At 41.1% G+C, this 20,727-nt stretch overlaps 1 protein-coding gene across 1 annotated transcript; it reads left to right on the top strand.

Annotated features, from left to right (window-relative positions):
- The first annotated feature begins 5,111 nt into the window (after positions 1 to 5,111).
- On the top strand, positions 5,112 to 14,892 carry AQP11 (aquaporin 11). Its single transcript, XM_036260160.1, has 3 exons — positions 5,112 to 5,779; positions 11,248 to 11,364; positions 14,558 to 14,892. Exons 1-3 carry the CDS (start codon positions 5,161 to 5,163, stop codon positions 14,635 to 14,637), a joined length of 816 nt encoding a protein of 271 aa, XP_036116053.1. The 5' UTR covers positions 5,112 to 5,160; the 3' UTR covers positions 14,638 to 14,892.
- The last annotated feature ends 5,835 nt before the right edge of the window (positions 14,893 to 20,727 follow it).

Below are 20,727 nucleotides of genomic sequence, written 5' to 3'. Positions count from 1 at the left end.
GGAAGGGAGAGGGAGAGATAGAAACATCGATGAGAGAGAACGTCGATTGGCTGCCTCCTGCATGCCCCCCACGGGGGATTGGCCCCACAACCTGGACATGTGCCTTGACCAGGAATTGAGCCAGCGACCTCTTGGTGCACGGGTCAATGCTCAACCACTGAGCCACACCAGCCGGGCAGATCTCTCTGTTTCTGTTGAGGCTTATAGGGCAGATGGGCCTCAGGTACATGCCCAAAGCACTCTGCAGCTGCTGGTGTCCACAGCTGCCTGCCCCAAAAGTTGTGCTTAACTGTTTTTAGTAGAATTTGGAACACCACATAGTTTCGCCAGAACTTGAGTTGGCACTGGTGATTTTGGCAATGACAAGAGATGGTGAAGACCATCTAGAAAGAAAAGGCCTCATGTTAATGAACCAATGTTACTATTATTAACTAAAGTCCGTATTTTATTCAGATTTCCTTAGTTTTTACCTAATGTCCTTTAGCTGTCCCAGGATTCCATCCAAGATACTACATTTAGTCATCATGATTTCCTAGGCTCCCCTAGGCTATGCCAGTTTCTCAGTGTGTGTGTGTGCGGGGGGTGTAAACTGAGAGAGAGAGAGGACATCTATGTGAGAAACATCCATTGGTGGCCTCCCATGCATGCCCTGACTGGGGATTGAACCTACAACCTGCCTATGAGCTCTGACCGGGAATCAAACCAAGAACCTTCAGTGCACAGGATTACACTCCAACCAACTGAGCCACACGGGCCAGGACTAGACTTCCCTTATTTTTTATGACCTTGACAATGTTGAGGAGTACTGGTCAGGTATTTTATAGAATAAAGGGATTTAGAAATGTTGAGCTCTTGGACTTCCTGTCAAGATGGTGGCATAGGTAAACGCCACAACCACATCAAAGTTACAACTAAACTACAGAACAGCCACCTGAAACTGAGGTAAATGGAAGTCCTACAACTACAAAATTAAAGAAGCAGCCACATCAAGACTGGTAGGAGGGACAGAGGCACGACAGGCTGGTCCCACACCCAAGTGTGGCAGATAAAAATCAGGTGGACACCTCGGCTGGAAAGGTCCTCCCTGAGGACTAAGGGGTCCCCATCCCACACCAGGCACCCCGCTCAGGGTTCCAGTGCCAGGAAGAAAAGTCTCCATCACTTCTGGCTGGAAAAACCAGTGGGAACTGAGGCTCAGGGAGGCTGAGGCGGCTGGAGCCCCAGGCAGCTCCTTAAAGGGCCCACGCACAGACTTACCCAGACTTGCTCCCTCTAAGCTCAGAGGGAAAGCCTCTTGAGGGGCTCCAGAGACATACAGGGAAGAACTGAGCTGTTTGCCATTAGAGTGAGGGCTGGAGAGGGGGCTTTCTCCAGGACAAACATGCTGTCAGAGGCCTTTGTTCCTTTGGTGAGCCCTTCCCTGGGGCAGCAGACGGCCACCATATATGGGACTCCAGCAACCTGGCTCACACTGTTGGCCCCGCCCTGGTGATTCCCTGAGGCCCCGCCCCACCCAACTTCCAGGCCCACCCAAGCTGTTGTCAGTTGCTTAACCATAGTATTGGCCTGTCTTGGATCCTGCTTCAGGTTTTCCTAAATTCTTTCGAACAAGCAGCATCTGGTCTCAGATAGCCCCATACCTCATCATTAAGTAATACATAGAAACAAACACAGGGAGGCAGCCAAAATAAGGAGACAAAGAAACAGGTCCCAAATGAAAGAACAGAACAAAACCCCAGGAAAAAATAAACAAACAGAGATAAGCAACCTAACAGATGCCGAGTTAAAAATACTGTTTATAAAGATGCTCAATGAACTTAGTGAGAACCTCAGTGAACTTAGTGAGGGCATCAAGAGCATAAAAAAGGACCAGTCAGAAATGAAAGATGCACAGTCAGAAATGAAGGAGGCATTAACTGAAATAAAGAATAATTTACACAGATTCAATAGTAGGGTAGGTAAAGCCAAGAAGCAAACCATCAATTTGGAATAGAAGGAAGCAAAAAATGCCCGATCAGAACAGCAAAAAGAAAAAATAATCCAAAAAAATGAGGATAGTGTAAGGAGCCTCTGGGACAACTTCAAGTGTGCCAACATTCGTATCTTGGGGGTGCCGGAAGGAGAAAAGAGAACAAGAAATCGAAAACCTATTTGAAACAATAATGGCAGAAAACTGTCCTAATTTGGTGAAGGAAACAGACATACAAGTCCAGAAAGTACAGAGAGTCCCAAACAAGATGAACCCAAGAGGCCCACACCGAGACACATCATCATCAAAATGCAAAAGGTTCAAGACAAAGAGAGAATCTTAAAAGCAGCAAGAAATAGGACGTACAAGTAGCTAAGAGACATATGAAGAAATGCTCAACATCACTAATCATCAGAGAGATGCAAATTAAAACAACAATGAGGTATCACCTCACACCTGTCAGAATGGCTGCTATCAACAAATCATCAAACAAGTGTTAGTGAGGTTGTGGAGAAAAGGGGACTCTAGTACACTGCTGGTGGGAATGCAGACTGGTGCAGCCACTATGGAAAACAATATGGTGTTACCTCAAAAAATTAAAAATTGAACTTCCATTTGACCCAGTGATCCCACTTCTAGGAATATACCCTAAGAAGCCTGAAAGACCAATCAGAAAGAATATATGTACCCCCATGTTCATAGCAGCACTATTTACAATAGCTAAGATCTCGAAACAGCCCAAATGTCCATCAGTAGACAAATGGATAAAAAAGCAGTGGTACATATATACAATGAAGTACTATGCAGCTGTAAGGAAGAAAGATCTCTTATCCTTTGAGACGACATGGAGGGACCTGGAGAGTATTATCCTAAGCAAAACAAGCCAAGCAGAGAAAGACAAACATCACATGATTTCACTTATTCGTGGAATATAATAAACATAACAGTTTGAGGAACAGGGTAGTCCCAGAGACATGGAAGTGGGGTACAGACTGACAATCCCCAGAAGAGGGGGTGGGGGAAGAGATAAACCACAGAACTTATATGCATGTATGCATGAACAATGGACGTGGACAACAAAGCTGGGGACAGGGCGAGGAGGGATGGAAAGGGGGGTATGGGGGGGGGAGAAACATCTGTAACAAAAATAAATAAATTTTAAAATAAAGCAGCAAGAGAAAAGCAGTTAGTTACCTACAAGGGAGTTCCCATAAGACTGTCAGCTGATTTCTCAAAAGAAACTTTGCAGGCCAGAAAGGAGTGGCAGGAAATATTCAGAGTGATGAAAAGCAAGAACCTACAACCAAGATAACTCTATCCTGCAAACCTGTCATTTAGAATTGATGGCCATATAAAGAGTTCCCCCAGACAAGGAAAAGCTAAAGTTCATCACCATCATTATTATATGAAATGTTGAAGAGTCTTCTTGGAGAAAAAGATAAAAAATATGAACAAACCAAATGGCAATGAATACATATCTATCGACAACTGAATCTACAAACAAAATGAACAAGCAGAACAGAAACCTTCTCATTGATACAGAGAATATTTTGTTGGGAGGGGGTTCGGGGAATGGGTGAAAAAGGTGAAAGGATTAAGAAGTACAAATTGGTTGCTAGACTGACAAACCTCAAAGGGAAGGGGGGTTGGGGGGTGGGAAGAAATAAACCAAAGAACTTATATGCATAACCAATGGACACAGACAACAGTGTGGGAAAAGGCAGGAGGGGCGCGGGAGTGGGGAGGAGGGGGGTCAAAGGGGGGAAAATGAGGAACATCTGTAATACATTCAACAATAAAGATAAGTTAGAAAGAAAAAAGAAAGAAAGAGAAAGAGAGAGAGAGAAAGGAAGGAAGGAAGGAAGGAAGGAAGGAAGGAAGGAAGGAAGGAAGGAAGGAAGGAAGGAAGGAAGGAAGGAAGGAAGGAAGGAAGGAAGGAAGGAAGGAAGGAAGGAAGGAAGGGTTGGTTGAGCTCTTCCTTGGACTCCTTTCCGGCGCCTAGCAGTCTAGCTGTCTTGGGGAAAGGACAGAGCGGGTGCAGAGAAACCCGCCTCTTGTCTCGCCCCTCCTCCCTTCCCTTGACAGATAAGACGGCCTGAATTTGGGGCTCTCTTAAGATGGATTTGAGGATTATTTCTCCCATCTCCTCAATTGGCGCCTACTCAATCAATAAACCTTTCCTTACTCTAGACTCCGACGGTTCGATATTGGTCTTTCTTTTGAAGCATCGGGTGCAGGAACCTTGCACCTGTAACACATTCACATTATTGTGCAACCATCGCCCCATACATCTCCAGAACTCTCTTCATCTTGCAAAACTGAAACTAGACTTGCGCACCATCAGACCAGCTCTTTCACCTTTAGACTAACACTTATTGGACACTTCCTGTGTGCTGGGCTCTGGCTGCAGGTGGACGAGGTGGGTCCTATGGTGAAGAAGACGCACTTGAATATCAAGGAGACCCAGTTGCATGCCCTTCTTCACAGGTCAAGCCCTATTCGCTCTTCTACAGTCTACTGCCGCAAAACCACCCCTCCACCCCGCCGGCGCCTCTGGCACCTCCCGTCTTCTCAGTCGCCCCATTAACAAAAAACGAGGTGGTTGGCCAAGATGATCTTTAGGTGTTTTCCAGCTCGACGGTTTTACAGTTTTAGGAGCAGGTCCGAAAATCCACAGGTTCCTCGGTTCAAAGCAACGGGCAAAGTACAGTAGTCACTCAGCTTCCCACGCCGCGCGGGACGAACCTGCACGCGGCTTGGCCGCAAACCTGAGGTCCCAGATGGAGCGCGGGCAGGGTGCGCGGGCCGTCGCGCGCATGCGCTGTGGTCTCTGGGCGCCGGGCGTCCCTCCGCTCCCAGCGCCACCGGCGCCTGCTCCCAGTCCCTGAGAGACGGGACATGGGTGCATGGGTGTCGGGTCCCGGCTGACCGTTGACCCCCGCCAGCGCCCTAGCAGAGCTTCCCGCGCCGCCCCTCCCCGCCCCTCCTCCCCGGCTCCAGTCCGAACACCTTAGCGTGGAGCCGGGGAGCGGGGGAGGAGTCCTCCAGCGTGACGCCCGGGGCCCCTGCTCGTCCAGAGTCCGCCCGCCCCGAGGGCCTGAGGAGGGGGCGGGGCCGCGGACTCCGGACTCCAGCCCCGAGAGCGCTTGCTGCCGAGCTGACCTGCAGCCTAGTCTGGAGGGGAGCGAGCCATGACGGCGCTGCGGGGGCTCTGGCCCGAGGTGCAGGACACCTGCACCTCGCTGGGCTTGATGCTGTCGATCGTGCTGTCTGTGGCGCTGGCTCGCGTGGTCCTCCGGCGGCAGATGCACAGGCCCATGGCCCACATCTTCATCTTGGAGTTTCTGGCCACCTTCCAGCTCTGCTTCTGCACTCATGAGCTGCAAGTGCTGAGCGAGCAGGAGCCTGCGCACCCCACCTGGCCGCTGACGCTAATCTACTTCTTCTCGTTGGTGCATGGCGTGACTCTGGTGGGCACCTCCAGCAACCCGTGCGGTGTGATGATGCAGATGATACTAGGGGGAATGTCCCCCGAGATAGGGGCGATGAGGCTGTTGGCTCAGCTGATTGGGGCCCTGTGCAGCAGGTACTGTATAGGCGCCCTGTGGAGCCTGGGACTGACCAGGTATCACGTCAGCGAGAGGAGCCTCACTTGCAGGAACCCCATCCACGTCGACTTGCCCAAAGCCTTCGTCATAGAGGCCATCTGCTCCTTTATCTTCCACAGTGCTTTGCTGCACTTCCAGGAGGTCCGAACCAAGCTTCGTATCCACTTGCTGGCAGCACTCGTCACCTTTTTGGTCTATGCAGGTTTGTTATTCCCACAAAACACTTGGTACATCCGGAGCTTCTATGGCCTGAGGCTCCAAGTGCTTTACTAAGATACATTTGAACCCCCTGAACCTGTGATGTCAATATTAGTATCCCGTTATTCTAACCATTTTGCCTCCTGTTCTTTACGGATAGGGCCGAAATACAGATCCTCTATTCAGTCCTTTTTTTTTTTTTTGGAACACCCAGAAAAAGGAGCCACCTTCTGTGCTGAAATTAAGATCTTGTGAGATATTGCCAAGGGTTTAAATGTCCTACAAAGGGGTTGTTTTAATGGTAGAGAGGAAGATAACTTATCAGCTATCTTTCTCAAGCCAACCTAATATATAGACCCTAACACTCACTGAAAAATTATCCTGGGCTTTAAAAGTTCCTTCCAATTTAAAGCTACACGATTGGTTAGTTTTAAGAGTGGCAAGTAGAAATTATGTAGTTTTGTTTTTTTTTCCCCTGAAAAAATTGCTTTATTTCTTATTTCCTTAATAATATTGAATATTAAATGAACGTGTAAGTGACCTATCAAGAAAGATGTTTTAAACTTAAATCTTGCTTGAAATTAAAGGTGCTTTTTAATCTGTTTTCTTGTAAGCCATTTATTTTCCTTGACAGATCTCAGATGCAAAACCAAAAGTTTAATGATGAAATGTGTCATTTGAAAAGATTACAATAAAATATCTTCATTGGGACTATATCTGCATTATAAATGTTTTGGTGGTGAGGAAATCTGTAGTAAGAGTTTATCTTCTGCCCATTAAAAGTGAAACTGAGTAGAAGCAAACCTTGAGATAAGCACTCCCAAATATATGTTTGCCCTTCTAGGGTAAAAATGAAGGATTTTCCCATCCTTTTTCCTTAGATCTAGTACCATTCTTTTTGTAGACATAGGTGGAAATAAATGGTATAGGCAAGAGGGCAATATATATATGCATATTTGAGGGGTTGGTGAATAGTTGCTTATTAAAGTTTTAGGTTTTGGCTGAAGCAGAAACATCCCCCGTACACTAACAGGATCATCTCTTGCAAAAAGTTATGCTACAATTGAGGACACCCAGAGTCACCAATACAGGTCACCTCAAAATAATTATGTATTTTAAGACAGAATGTAACTGTCCAGCAGTGTAGCCACAGGCTCCTTGGATATCCAATGACCAAGTGTCTGATTGTGTATTTATTGATATAGCACGCTGCACTTTGATGTGCCTGTAGAGATCACTGATGTCATTACCACTTATGTATTTGTTGGCTTCCCAAGTTAAAAGAAAAAAAGCTGTGTGCTTTATTAACTTGTGAGAGCTATAAAATTACTAATGCAGATTTCAAGCACATCTTCCTTAACTCAGGTATGGGAAATTTTGGCTCAATGAACAGGATAAGAGAGAACAGTATTCATTTTCTAGTTAATATTGGAAAAAAAATGTTATTTTACACATATAAGTTGTTTTTATTATAGCACCCTGTTCATTTCCTTTGTAGAATTTTCACACACTTGTTTTCTAATGTAACGTCTTTCGTCCTTCACCAGACAGTAAGCTTTATGAGTAAAGAAACTAATATTTTTATACATTATAATGTATAACCATGACTTACCAAAATAAATCCTCAGTAAGGGTTTTTTAGAATGAATGAATGAGCAAATATTCTATTCACTTTTTAGAAATCATACAGAAAGAAATCTGAGCATTCTATATTTAATGTCTAAGGACTTTCAAAATAGGCATAATAAATTACCTGCAGAAATTGTAGGATTTTTACTTCATTTCTTTTTTTTTTTCATGAAGATTATAGGTAAGATTTTGTCAAAGGAGAAAGAAATTAAGTCATTTACATATGTTCATTTTTAATACCATAACTATATAAAATAGGTGCCAATTTAAAGATGAAAAATAGATTCAAACAAAGGTTCAACACATTTTTTATTATGCCAGTTTTAACAATGGTTAAGAGAACAGGTCCTTAGGAGAAATACTTAATTTGGGCTTCAGTTTCCTCATCTTTAAAATGAATACTACTACTATCTGTATCTAGTGTGAGTAATAATGTATTCAAGTTCTTAGCATAGTACCTGGCCCAAATACTCTAGTCACTGCAAAGTGCTAGCTTCCACTGTAAATTAATTTATTGACATTCTGGCTTCTACACAAGTCTTATGTGATTTTAAGAGTGTCATTCTGTCAAGAGAATTTGATTCCCTTTAGGAGTACTGAGAAACATTAGTTGCCTAGAATCGCCAGATTTCAGCTCATGCTGTCCGCCGAGACTCTTCAGTCAGTTGGCCGGATCTCCCCATTGATACCTGTGATCTTCAACATGTTGTCTTCTCTCCTTCAAATGTCAATGAACAGTATTGTTTTTCAAAGCCATTTTTCTGTTAGTTCTGTGTCTGGTGCATGATTTTTACTTTTTAAGTAATTCATGTTTAATTGCACAAGTAATACATGTGTTCTTTTTGTAAAAAATGGAGACACTACCAGTAAGACTAAAAGTGATTTGACGGCCATCCTCCATGCCTACTCTTCCCTCCAGAAAGTGTGTGTCCTTTCAAACTTTTTTATGTGCATTTATATATATTATATAGATAAGACCCTATAGAAACCATTATGTGTGTTTGTGTTAACATAAAAAGTTTCATACCTTACTTTCTGTGGTTTGCTTTTTTTGATAATGGTTGTTCAATGGTATATCTTGGGAGACCTATGTTACTAAAGATTTTTTTCTCATTATTTCAAAATATTGAATAGTATTCCAAATTAATAATAAACTAACTTAGCTATTTTCTTAAGAATGGGCATATAGGTCTTTCCCAGTTCTTTGCTACTTTAAACAAACAACCTTGTATCCAGGTATGTCTACTTGTACACAAGCGTTTCTCCAGGACAGTGGTTTTCATAGGGAGCAGTTTTGCCTCCAATGACATTGGCAATGTCTGGAGACATTTTTGGTTGTTACAATGGGTGTGGTGGGAGATGGATGTGCACTGTCATCTAGTGGGTAAAGGCAAAGGCCAGGGATGTTAATAAACATCCTATAAAACATAAGACAACAAAGAATTATCAGGTCTAAAACGTCAAAGCCAATGCCAATGGTAAATGTTTTGGGCTTCATTAACACAGAAGCCTGCTTCTGATATGGATTTCTATATCAGTTAACTATTGTTGTGTTAACCATCCCCAATCTTTAAATGACAAATTTATTCTTTTTCATGATTCTGCAGGTTAGATAAAAAATTCCTCTGAAATCAAATAGCTGGTCAGTTGGTGGGGCTGGAAGAGCCAAGGTAGCCTCACTCATGTATCTGGCAGTTGGTACCAAATGTCAGCCAAGGTGACTCGGTTCTCCTTCATGTGGCCTCCCCCTCCAGCAGCACAGACCAGCTAACTCGTATGGTCAGGGCATTGTTCTGAGAGAGCAAGAAGTGGAAGCTGAAGTGTTCATTGAAACCTGAACCTAGAACTCAGTGTCACTCACATTCGGAATTCATGTAACATCACTTCTGCTGCAGTCTCTGTCTAAGCAAGTCACAAAGCCAGTCTACATTCGAGAGGAGAAATGGACTCTGCCTCTCGGTGGAAGAGGCAGCTTCCACCAAATCACACTGAGCAGAACTGGCGACATGAATCAAAGATAAAGGGAGTGAAGTAGTTTCAGTTTTAGGATGGCACAAGACAGTGTTCTTGGATATACTGAATGAAAGTCTTTGTCTTCAGAATACCAAGTAAACGAATTATGAAGGGCAACGGTTTAGTCTATTTTTATTGGAAAATAAAATAACAGATCACTTATCATAGCACATATTACATTATATTGTAAAGATCTGTATGCGTCCTTACTTTTCTGCCCATGGTGTCTAGTACACAGGAACGCAATAATTTTTTGTGTAATTGAACTGAAATGACCACCTTGGCAGTTGCAGAGTTAACATTGCAGGATTTGACTATTTGAGAATGATTCTGAAGGTCCATGATGTGATATAGTTTATAACTGCTGAGGCATGAATACGAATTGCTGTAAGGCTAGTGTGCTAGAAGAACACTCTTAGCTATCAAGAGATCTTCACCTCAACAGAGTTTCAATGTTTTCAGCCTGTCAAGTGTAAAATCTTATGAAAAGTACACTTAATTTCCAATTGTACTTTGCTGCATTTTATGGAGACAGTGAACATGCTGTAATGATATATGTCCAAGTAAGAAAGATCTGTGAAGATCTTGGGCTCTATCCCTGTGGCTGAGTCGGGGACAGACACATATGTGCCTACGCTGCCACACGGAAGAGCCACCAGAAATGTCACTACCTCAGGGATAATCTTAGGGTGTGTGCCACAGCTCTGCTTACTGTCGGACAGTCCATCCTCCTCTGCCTCTCCTTTCTTTCTGTGTAGCCAGAACTATTAACTCCTAGGCCCCACGTCAGAGAGATACCCTGGGTGCGGAGCTAGACCACGGCTCCTGGGAAGTAGTCGACAGAATTTGTGCTCAGAGTTCATGACTACTCAGTCACTACTAGGTAAAAAAATTTTGTAGCCACTTTACTGAGGTATAATTTACATACCATTCAGTTACTTCTTCAGGGCTCTCTTGACAGGTAAAAATGAAGTCAATGATGCTTTGGTCCATTTTACTTTTTGTTTTCAACACAAAGGTATGCTATGCCCAAGAGGAACCTGGGGCACTATATCTATTTTTAAATGTATTTTGATTATTTATTCATTTAAGTTGATCACTGTTAAAGGCAGCCAAATCTCCTGTTTTATAAAACCTTATGGGAACAATAGAGCAGATTCATTCTGAATGTGCATTTTACAGTAATATAGAGGATAAGCAATGGGTTAACTCTCTTAATATCCTGTCTTTTTTTTGCACCTGGCATATTATAATGTATCATCTATTTTTATCCTCTATAATATGACAGGTGATTCTGCAAAGATCATAGAATAAGAATACAGCTGGCTCCTGTATTTGGAACCCCACAAGTTCTGAATCCATGGACTCAACCAACCATGAATCAAAAATATTCTAAAAAACAATGTTACATTGTTGCTGATGTACTATTTAGCTAGGCCTATGATAATTGTGTCTATACTGACTACATACATACATTTTTTTCTTTGTCATTACTCCCTAAAAAATAAACAACTATTTATATAGCATTTACATTGTATTAGGTATTATAAGTAATCTTGAGATGACTTAAAGTATACAGGAGGATGTGAAAAAAAAAAAAAATATATATATAATATGCAACTTCTACACCATTTTATATAAGGGACTTGAACAATTATGGATTTTTATATCTGCAGGGGATTCTGAAACGAATCCCCCCCAGACATCAAGGGATAACTGTACTTAACTACGTAAAACAAAATAGTCACATTTAGTAACCCCTTTATTTTTCAGTTGCAAGAAAATGTAAGATACATGGTTTGGTATCATTCTGTTTAAAATGTATTACAGGAGGAAGTCTAACAGGAGCTATATTTAATCCAGCTTTGGCACTTTCACTACATTTCAAGTGTTTTGATGAAGCATTCCTTCAATTTTTTATAGTATATTGGCTGGCTCCTTCTTTAGGTAAGCACATTTTTATTTAATATGATTGAAAGATCAGTTTATCTTAAAATATGATGTGGAATGTCACTGTATCATGTCAATTTCCAAAGCTAGAGTAGGCACAAAAAAGTAAAAAAGTAGTTAATATGCCTGAAATATCAGTTTATCTTGTATAGTATCCTTTAAAACTGTTTTTATCTTCAAAGAAACAAAAGTATCTAGTTACGGTAGTCAGTTTCAAGCATGATACCACTTTTCAAAACCTCAGATTGCCCTGGCCACTTTGGCTTAGCGGTTAGAGTGTTGGCCTGTGGTCCAGAGAGACCTGGGTTCGGTTCCCGCTAAGGGCATGTACCTCGGTTGCAGTTTGTCCCTGGCCCTGGTTGGTCGTGTGGGTGGCAGCCACTCGATGTGTCTCTTTCACATCGATGTTTCTCTCTCTCTCTCTGTCTTCCTCTCTCTCCCTCCTACTCTATCTGAACAAAAAATGGAAAAATGTCCTCAGGTGAGGATAAAAAAAACAAAACAAAACAAAAAAACCCCTCAGATATCAGGGCAAAAAAATGTGAGTGATTAATTTCATTTTTAAAAATAATCTTTTTAAAATTTTGGCTAAAGAAATAAGTTTTTTCAAATTTGTGAACTCCAGATAAAACATAATTTAGTTCATTTGACTCATTTTGCAGAAAAGCACCTCATGAAACAGTGTATACCTGTAATGAGCATAGTTTTAAAATCTACAAGATTCGCCCTGGCCAGTTTGGCTCAGCGGTGAGAGCATCGGCCCATGGACTAGAGAGTACCGAGTTTGGTTTCCACTAAGGGCACATACTTCAGTTGCAGTCTGTCTCCGGCCCGAGTTGGGGTCCTGTGGGTGGCAACTACTCAATGTATCTCTCTCACATCGATGTTTCTCTTTCTTCCTCCTGCTCTATCTGAAGATAAATGCAAAAATGTCCTCAGTGAGGATAAAAAAATAGACAGACAGACATATTCCTGTCCCTCTTTAAGAGATTTATGAATGAGAAAAAGTACAGGGATCTTTCAGTATATATGTATAAAAGACATGTGAATAACTTGCAGTTTTTTAGAACATTGAATGCCAGCTTACAGTGAATTTTGTCATACATTGAAGTTAACTTACATTCCATTGTGGAAAAAATGGCCTCAAATGAAATAAGGTCACAATTAACTCTAAGAAGGATGGGAAATATAAGAAATTATTATTTTTTCACTATTAATTTGAGAGAGAGATAAAGGGGAAGGGAGGGAGGGAGGGAGAGAGAGAGAGAGAGAGAGAGAGAGAGAGAGAGAGAGAGAGAGAGAGAGAGAGATAAAAATCTATGAGAGAGAACACTGATGAGCTGCCTCCTGCATGCCCCACACTAGGAATCAGGCCTACAACCTGAGCATGTGCTCTGGGACCGGGAATCAAACCGGCGACCTCTTTGTGCATGGGTCAGTGCTCAACCACTGAGCCACACCAGCCGGGCAAGAAATTATATTTTAACAAGTCATTCAAAGAGCTAAGTAAGAGAGAAGGAGTCAAAATACACAAAACCCTATTAAAGCTAGGTAATGCCATGGAGTGAGGTGGACAGTAATCCCTAGATAGCTATCTCCTTTCCTTTTTTGACCAAGCAGGGAGCAAACTATTCTTGGCAACCACAGACCTCATTCTTTTTGTTTTTCTTCATAGCAGATATTGTAATTCCTTTAATGCCCCCTGCCATTTCCCCAAAATCAATTTAAAATGTTATAAATGTGACTCTAAGACTATATATAAAATTGATTCTCTAATTTACACATTTCATGAAATGAAAATTAGCAGATTACATTTGTTTATGAAATGGGAATTCCATTTTAGGAAATAATATCTTATTTCTAGCTCTGACTTTATAAAGAAAATGTCAAATTTGGTGGATCATAAAGATTGTACCAACATTTTTTAAATGTCAAGCTTTTGGTTGGTTGCAAATCAGACTATCCAAATTCTAATTAAACCTTAAGGTTTCCTGTTGTTACCAAACAAGAGTAATGTAATAGCAAATCTGCATGTGACAAAAACTAGTTCTTAATCCTCATTAAAACTGAGCCAGAGCTTTTTGTTAAAATAAGCACATTAACTGTTGGAGACTTCCCTTTCAAGGCAGGGATTTGAGCCCTGTGGCTCCTGGCTCCTTCTACTCCATCCCTGTTTCCCACGGAGAAATCAACCTGTACCTACTAGCTAGATTTGTCTGGTTTGACCTCAAAATGAAGATTTACTAATATGTGATCTTTTTTTACATATTTAAAATTTAGCTCAGCCGGTGTGGCTCAGTGGTTGAGCATCGAACCATGCACAAAGAGGTCTCCGGTTATTCCTAGTCAGGGCACATGCCCAGGTTTCGGGGCTGATCCCCAGTGGGGGCATGCAGGAGGCGGCCAATCGATGTTCTCTCTCACTGATGTTTCTATCTCTCTCTCTCTCCTTTCCTCTCTCTCTAAAATCAATAAAGAAAAAAAATTTTTTTTTAAATTTAAAGTTTCAGCATTAACCAAATTTTTTTTTAAATTTTGCTTGATATGGCTTTAAAAGCTATTAATGATTAAGACTGATGAAAAAAATGAGAAGAGATAAAGTAATCTAACATATTATTCTTTTTTGAGCATTCCAAACAAAAACTCAAGAGCACTTTAAGTTGTTTCATTCTCCCAGTACATAGTTAGGGCAGCAATTTCCTGTCTTTTTCCCCCTAATCCTCAAGCAAGGATATATCCCCTCTGATTTTTAGAGAGAAACATTGATCAGCTGCCTCCCATACGTGCCCAACTGGGTATTGAACCTAAAACCTAGGTATGTGCTCTGACCAGGAATTGAACCCACAACCCTTTGATGTACAAGATGATGCTCCAACCAAGCCACCCAGACAGGGCTAGGGCAGCAATTTTCAATGGGTGTGCCGCAAAAATTTTAAAAACATGCAATACCTTACTATTTTGTCAGGGGCACTGACCTTTTTTCCCTTAGATTGTCAAATAAAAAAATGACAACAGCCAATGAATCAAAATTGTACCTTTTCTTTTGTCAGATCGGCAAAAAAATATGTTTTTTAGAGTGCTGAATTTTACTAATTAGTTTACGTGTATAATCTTAAATTATACCAACTTGGCAATTATGAACTTCCTTAGAGATCATTTTGTTTTTATTTTCTTATATTTTGTCTTTCAGGTATATTGTCGATGATTTTGATGTTCAGCTTGTTCCTTCCATGGCTCTATAACAACCATACAACTAATAAAAAGGAGTAACTATTCCGAAAGACTCAGATAAGTCGCAGGACAGTCCAGCTGGATGTGATAAAGATTTTATCACCTCTGGTTCAACACACTGGCTGCACTGGATTCATCAATGTCACTTCCTTTCAGAAAGCTGCCTTAGTTTTCATCACTGGGACTTAAAAAAAATTACTGGGAATGTGAAGCATCCTGTATTTCTCAGTTAAGACTTGTCCTTTTGAGTGTGTATTAAATGCTGCTGGAACAGACTCACTAAATATAAATTAAGTGATTATTGTTCATTTTGAAGAGAAAACAAAAATGAGTACAGGGTGAGAATGGAAAGGAAGGTGATGGTAGGCCCTACGAAAGAGTGTGTATATACTATGTCTCCTAGGGATTTTTAACCAAAATACTAGTCATGCTTACAGAGCTAAAGAGATGATACTTTGCAGCCAGTACCTCACACAATGATACCCAGTGTCACCTTTCAATAGGAAAGTTGCCTTTGGAAGTAGATTATATATCCACTCAAGGGGTTTCCTAAATTTTAAATATATTCTAATCTAAAATATTTTCTCTAGAGTGACTCACTAGTTTTAGTCAAGTTGTTATTTTTTAATAGGATATAATAAAACAAAGCACCCATACAAAGTGAAGATGTAATTTTTTCACACTCTCATTTGATCCTAATCAAAGTAGGTAGGGCATGCATTTTTAATCTGTTCTACAGATAAAGAAACTAAGTCTAGGGGGGTTTGCTGCCCTGCCCAAGGTCAAATACAACCAAATACCATCTTTAGGACTTCTACTTCAAGAAGAAGCATTAAATATTTTATAACATTAAAATTTGTTTAGGAATTAACTAGCCATTTTTTTAAGGGTTAAAGAACCTTCAAATTTTCTGTTAGAAGCTTTCCTTTATTGTATGAGGTCTACTTTATTAAAAGTGTAGGCTATAAAGACTAGGTGTGTTTCTCTTCAAAGGCAAATCCATTATCAGGGTTAGAGTTGAAGTAAAAAAACTGAGGCGAAATAAAATCTGTTTGAGCAATAATCAGTTAAGCAAGTGATAAATTGCCAGGTACTTCAAGTGCTGCTTGGTGATCAGCTTGTAGACAGTCCCTCTCTTTACACATGCAGACAGAACTGCATGGTGGCCGGCCACGCAGCAAGACAGCCAGCCAGTTTGACAACGGTGGACTCACAAATACACACCTTAGTAGTTCCTATTTTTTAAAATAAGTTCATAAAATTGTGACAATGGCTAAATGCAGTCTCTGACATGTTTTATTTGGACTGCACAAATAAAAAGCTAGTATTTTAAGTCTTTTTCACATAAAAATCCAGTTTTCTCTCACAAAGTATCAAAAGACCTGGCAATACTAGACCTGAATTCTGCCACAGGAACAAGACAAAACAGCTGTTCCCTTTAAAATGGTCTCTTTGTCATTCTGTCTTCCAAACATAAAGCTTGTATCATGGCTATTTTTCTTACAGACTATTTTTTATTCATGTCTCTATCATGAGGACTCTGGTTTAAGAAAAATGAGTATTAATCTGTGAAAGCACCCAGCCCTCTAAACTTGTCAGAAGTTGAGTTTGTGACTTCTGATGACAGGGCTGCTCTCTTGAATCCCTCTCAAGTGGAAGCTGTTTTCTCTACCAAACCTCTCTGATACCACTGGGCATGAAGGTGACACTGGTTCCTTTCTCTTCACCTCTGCTTCCCGTCTATTCTCTTCTGCTCCTATTAAAAACATGTCATCAGACCATGGTATCTGCTACCTGGGTACTACTGCAGTTATCAGAAGGACAGTTCCCTCAATTCCCCTTTGTTCCTTTAAGAACTTAGTTCCTCTCTTACTCTTTCTATAATATTACTCCAGTTATATTTCTTGGTGATTTCAATGCCCACACAGATGATGCTTCTAGTATCTTGGCCTCTCAGTACACTGGCTGAGCTAAAAGGCTCTTCTGTAATTTCTTCTATTCTGTCTCAGCTACAACTTTGGTCATAACCTTGAACTTGTCATTATCAATAACTCAGACTCTTCAATGACCTCAACAGGTCACTCTCTAACACTAACTCCTCTTTACAGCTCAAGGACCCTAATTCCAATGATTCCTTGACCCCCACAGAGAGCTTTTGTCCATTGATACCATCCCCTTTACACATCTCCCACTCCTCCCAAGTATTCTCTTCTTAAGCAAGCAGCTTAAATCATACACTTGCATACAATTTTAACTTCCTTGTTCCTCTAGCTCTTCATCATACTCACATGGCTTAACCACAACGTGATTAAATCTAACTGTCTGCTTATTCCCTGACTATACCTGAACATGAAACAGAAAAACTAGAGAGAGCACTTGGGCATTTCTTTCAAAGAGTTCTGCTGTAAAGGGAAGAAAATGTTGGTAGTAGCTGAAGGAGAAAGTTGGGTCAAGAAAGTATTTCTTTTTTTTTAATGGAAAAGATATCAGCATGTTTATATACTGATGGGAATGGTGCAGCACAGAGAAAATAACGGATGATGTAGGAGAGGGAGGGGAGATTTCCCAGGTCCATATTTTTGAATAGGTTAGAGAAGATAGAATCAAGTGCACAACTGAAGTTGGCCTTCACCAGAGGCACAGACAGATCATTCATAGTAACAGGAGAAAAAGTAATCTTTTGGCACAATAGTTAGGTAAGTAGATGCAGTGGTGGGAATTTGAAGTTCTTCAATTTCCTCTTCCCAATTTCTCTCAAAGTATTCTAATCAGGCCTTCAATTCTAACACTGCACTGAAATTCTTGCCAAGGATTTCCATGTTGTTAAATCAGGTTCTCATCCTTCCTACCTATCAGCACGGTACAACTGACTGCTGTTTCCTGAAAGACTTGTTTCCAGAAAATCATTTTCTCAAGTTTCTTTAGTTAGTTCTTCCTCCTTTCCGCAAACTACATGATAGTTTCCCAGGGCTCGGTTCTCTGAGCTCTTTTCTATTTATACTTACTCCTTTGGTAATTTTATCAGTCCTGTGGCTTTAGAGCAGCAACTATACCCTAATGACTGCCAAATTTATATCTCTAGCTTATACAACTGTTCTGAACTTCAGACTCATATTCATCTGTATATCTCACATTTCTCTTTGGTTGTCTAATAACTCATTGGTACATGCAGCTCTACTTAATTCAAACTGCATAATTTATCCAGTCTGTTGATGGGTAATCTAGTTATTTTTTTTGGTTAATCCTCACACAAGGATATTTTTCCCATTGATTTTTTTTTTTTAAATAAGCAATGACAACTTCGAACTTTTATTTATTTTTTTGGTACGTGCCCCTAGTGGAAACCGAACCCAGGACTCTCTGGTCTGCTCCAACCGCTGAGCCAAACCGGCCAGGGCTAATTTTTTTTTAGAGAGAGTGGGAGGGGAGGGAAGGGGGGAGAGACATCAATGTGAGAGAATCAATCAACCAGTTGCCTCTGGCACATGCCCCAGCTAGGGCTGGGGATCGAACCCCAAACCCAGGTCCATGCCCTTGATCAGGAATCAAGCCCAAGACCCTTCAGTATATGGGCTAACACTCTTAACCACTAAGCCACACCAGCCAAGGCAGGTTATTCACCTTAAATATTTTAATTGATTTGATAGAGAAACATTGATCTGTTGTTCCACTCATTCATTCACTCATTGGTTGCTTCTTATATGTGCCCTGACTGGGAACTGAACCTCAACCTTGGCATAGCAGGACAAGCGCTCTAACTGAACTATTCAGCCAGGGCCTAGTTATTCACTATTAAAGCAATGCTTCAATAAACATTCTTTTGCACATCTCCTTGTGTATGTGTTTCTCTAGGGAGGTAGGCTTTCATATTTTCATTATGGCCTGCTATACTTAATCTCCATCTACTTAATCTCGCCCAGATTACTGCAGTAACTTCCTGTTTCTACTGCTTGAGCAAGCCTATTAAAACAATCAAATCATGCCACAGCTTCCTATTGCAGACATAAAGCATGTATTTTTCCAGTTAACTATTATAAAACTGTAAGTAACGTGTGGTACAAAATATTAATTTGTTGGGAAAAGTTGCATATGAACCAATGGGACTTCTGGGTTATACTGACATCACTGCCCTATTTAGCAGTTGTTTGTGAACTAGTTCACATTATTTAAAAACATGCTGTAGCAAAACTGTACTTGAATGCTACGGCTAGAATAACTACACTTCAGATCATTCTACATAATGAATAATTTTCCTTGCTTCTAAAAGCATACAAGATTCCACAACTTCTTGTGGAAATATTTTTCAGCTTAAGCACATGTTCAGATAATTATGCAATTTTACGACAACTACAATGTAAGTCCCAGATTCTAGGCTTCTTCTATTTGTAGTAGCTTCTTAACTAGCATCTGTGCCTTTAGTCATCCTCCTTGACATTCTACATACTCACATTGTCCAGACTTGTTTCCTAATCTACCACTTCAGGCCCCTGCACAAGAACCTGCAATGGCTCCCATAATAAACGCCCAACCTCCCACCCACCATTACAGCACTTACTACTCTGTTTGTTTCCTAGCTTGAACACTTTGAAGCAAGGACTGCGTCTTCTTCATCTGCATACCCATCAGCAAATAACAGGCACTCAAAATGTATCTTGTCTAAATGAATTTAAAGCTTCCTATGGCCCTGGCTGGTGTGGCTCAGCAATTAAAGGTGTCGGCCTGCAGACTGAAGGGTCTCGGGTTCGATTTCCGATCAAGGGCATGTACCTGGGTTACAGATTCGATCCCTGGGCCAGGTCAGGGTACATGCAGGCAGCAACCAATCAATGTGTCTCTCTCACATTGATGTTTCTCCCTCCATCCACCCTTTCCTTCCCTCCCTCCCTTACACTCTCTTAAAAAAAATATATATATATATAGCCCTGGCCAGTTTGGCTCAGCGGTTGGAGCGTCGGCCTGCGGTCCAGAGAAACCCGGGTTCGGTTCCCGCTAAGGGCACGTACCTCGGTTGCAGTTTGTCCCCGGCCCTGGTCAGTCGTGCGGCAGCCACTCGATGTGTTCCTTTCACGTCGATGTTTCTCTCTCTCTCTGTTCCTCTCTCTCCCTCCCACTCTACCTGAATGAAAAATGGAAAAATGTCCTCGGGTGAGGATTAAAAAAAAATATATATATATATATATATATATATATATCCATATCCTCAGGTAAGGATTAACCAAAAAAAAAAAGAAAGAAAGAAAGAAAAGCTCCCTATGAATCCAATACATTTCCCATTCCTTCACAATTTCTTCCCACTGTAATCTTTTTTTTTATTTTTTTTTTATCCTCACCCGAGGACATTTTTCCATTTTTTGTTCAGATAGAGCGGGAGGGAGAGAGAGAGAGAGAGAGAGAAACATCGATGTGAAGGGACACATCGAGTGGCTGCCACCTGCACGACCAACCAGGGCCGGGGACAAACTGCAACCGAGGTACGTGCCCTTAGAGGGAACCGAACCTGGGTCTCTCAGTACCGCAGGCTGATGCTCCAACCGCTGTGCCAAACCGGCCAGGGCCCACTGTAATCTTTTTAACATATACTTGCTCCCCCAGTCACAGTTATAGTAAAGTCCACGCTTACTCTAGCCTCTGAGCCATTCTTTTACCATCAAAGGTAACAATCTCAAACTGCAAAATCGCCTTGGGAAAGACTTAAAAACAAGCAAACTTCAAACGTCCAAAAGTTAATCCCATGACTTAAAGAGAATAGTTAACAGAAGTGTGTACATGTTAACCTGGCCAGTGAGGCTCAGTTAGTTGAGCTTTGTCCTGTGCACCAAGAGTCATCAGTTCGATTCTTGGTTGGGACACATGCCTAGGCTGCCGGTTAGGTCCCGGTCAGGTTGTGTGCGAGAGGCAACCGATTGATGTTTCTCTCTCTCTCCCCCCACTCCCTTCCTCTCTCTCTAAAAAACATATTATAAAAAAAAAAAAGAAAGAAAGGTGTATATGTTAGTTCAAAAATAAGTTTCTCTTCTTGAAGACAATTATGACCTTGGGGATCATGATGATTTCTGAACAAAACAGAAAAAGCAAAGACAGATGAATAAATATGATTACATTATTAAATGTTATGCTTTTAAGAAAAAT

Source organism: Molossus molossus, unplaced genomic scaffold (assembly GCF_014108415.1).
Source record: "Molossus molossus isolate mMolMol1 unplaced genomic scaffold, mMolMol1.p scaffold_m16_p_13, whole genome shotgun sequence".
Lineage (NCBI taxonomy): Eukaryota > Metazoa > Chordata > Mammalia > Chiroptera > Molossidae > Molossus > Molossus molossus.
This window is presented reverse-complemented; position numbering and strand designations above follow the sequence as displayed.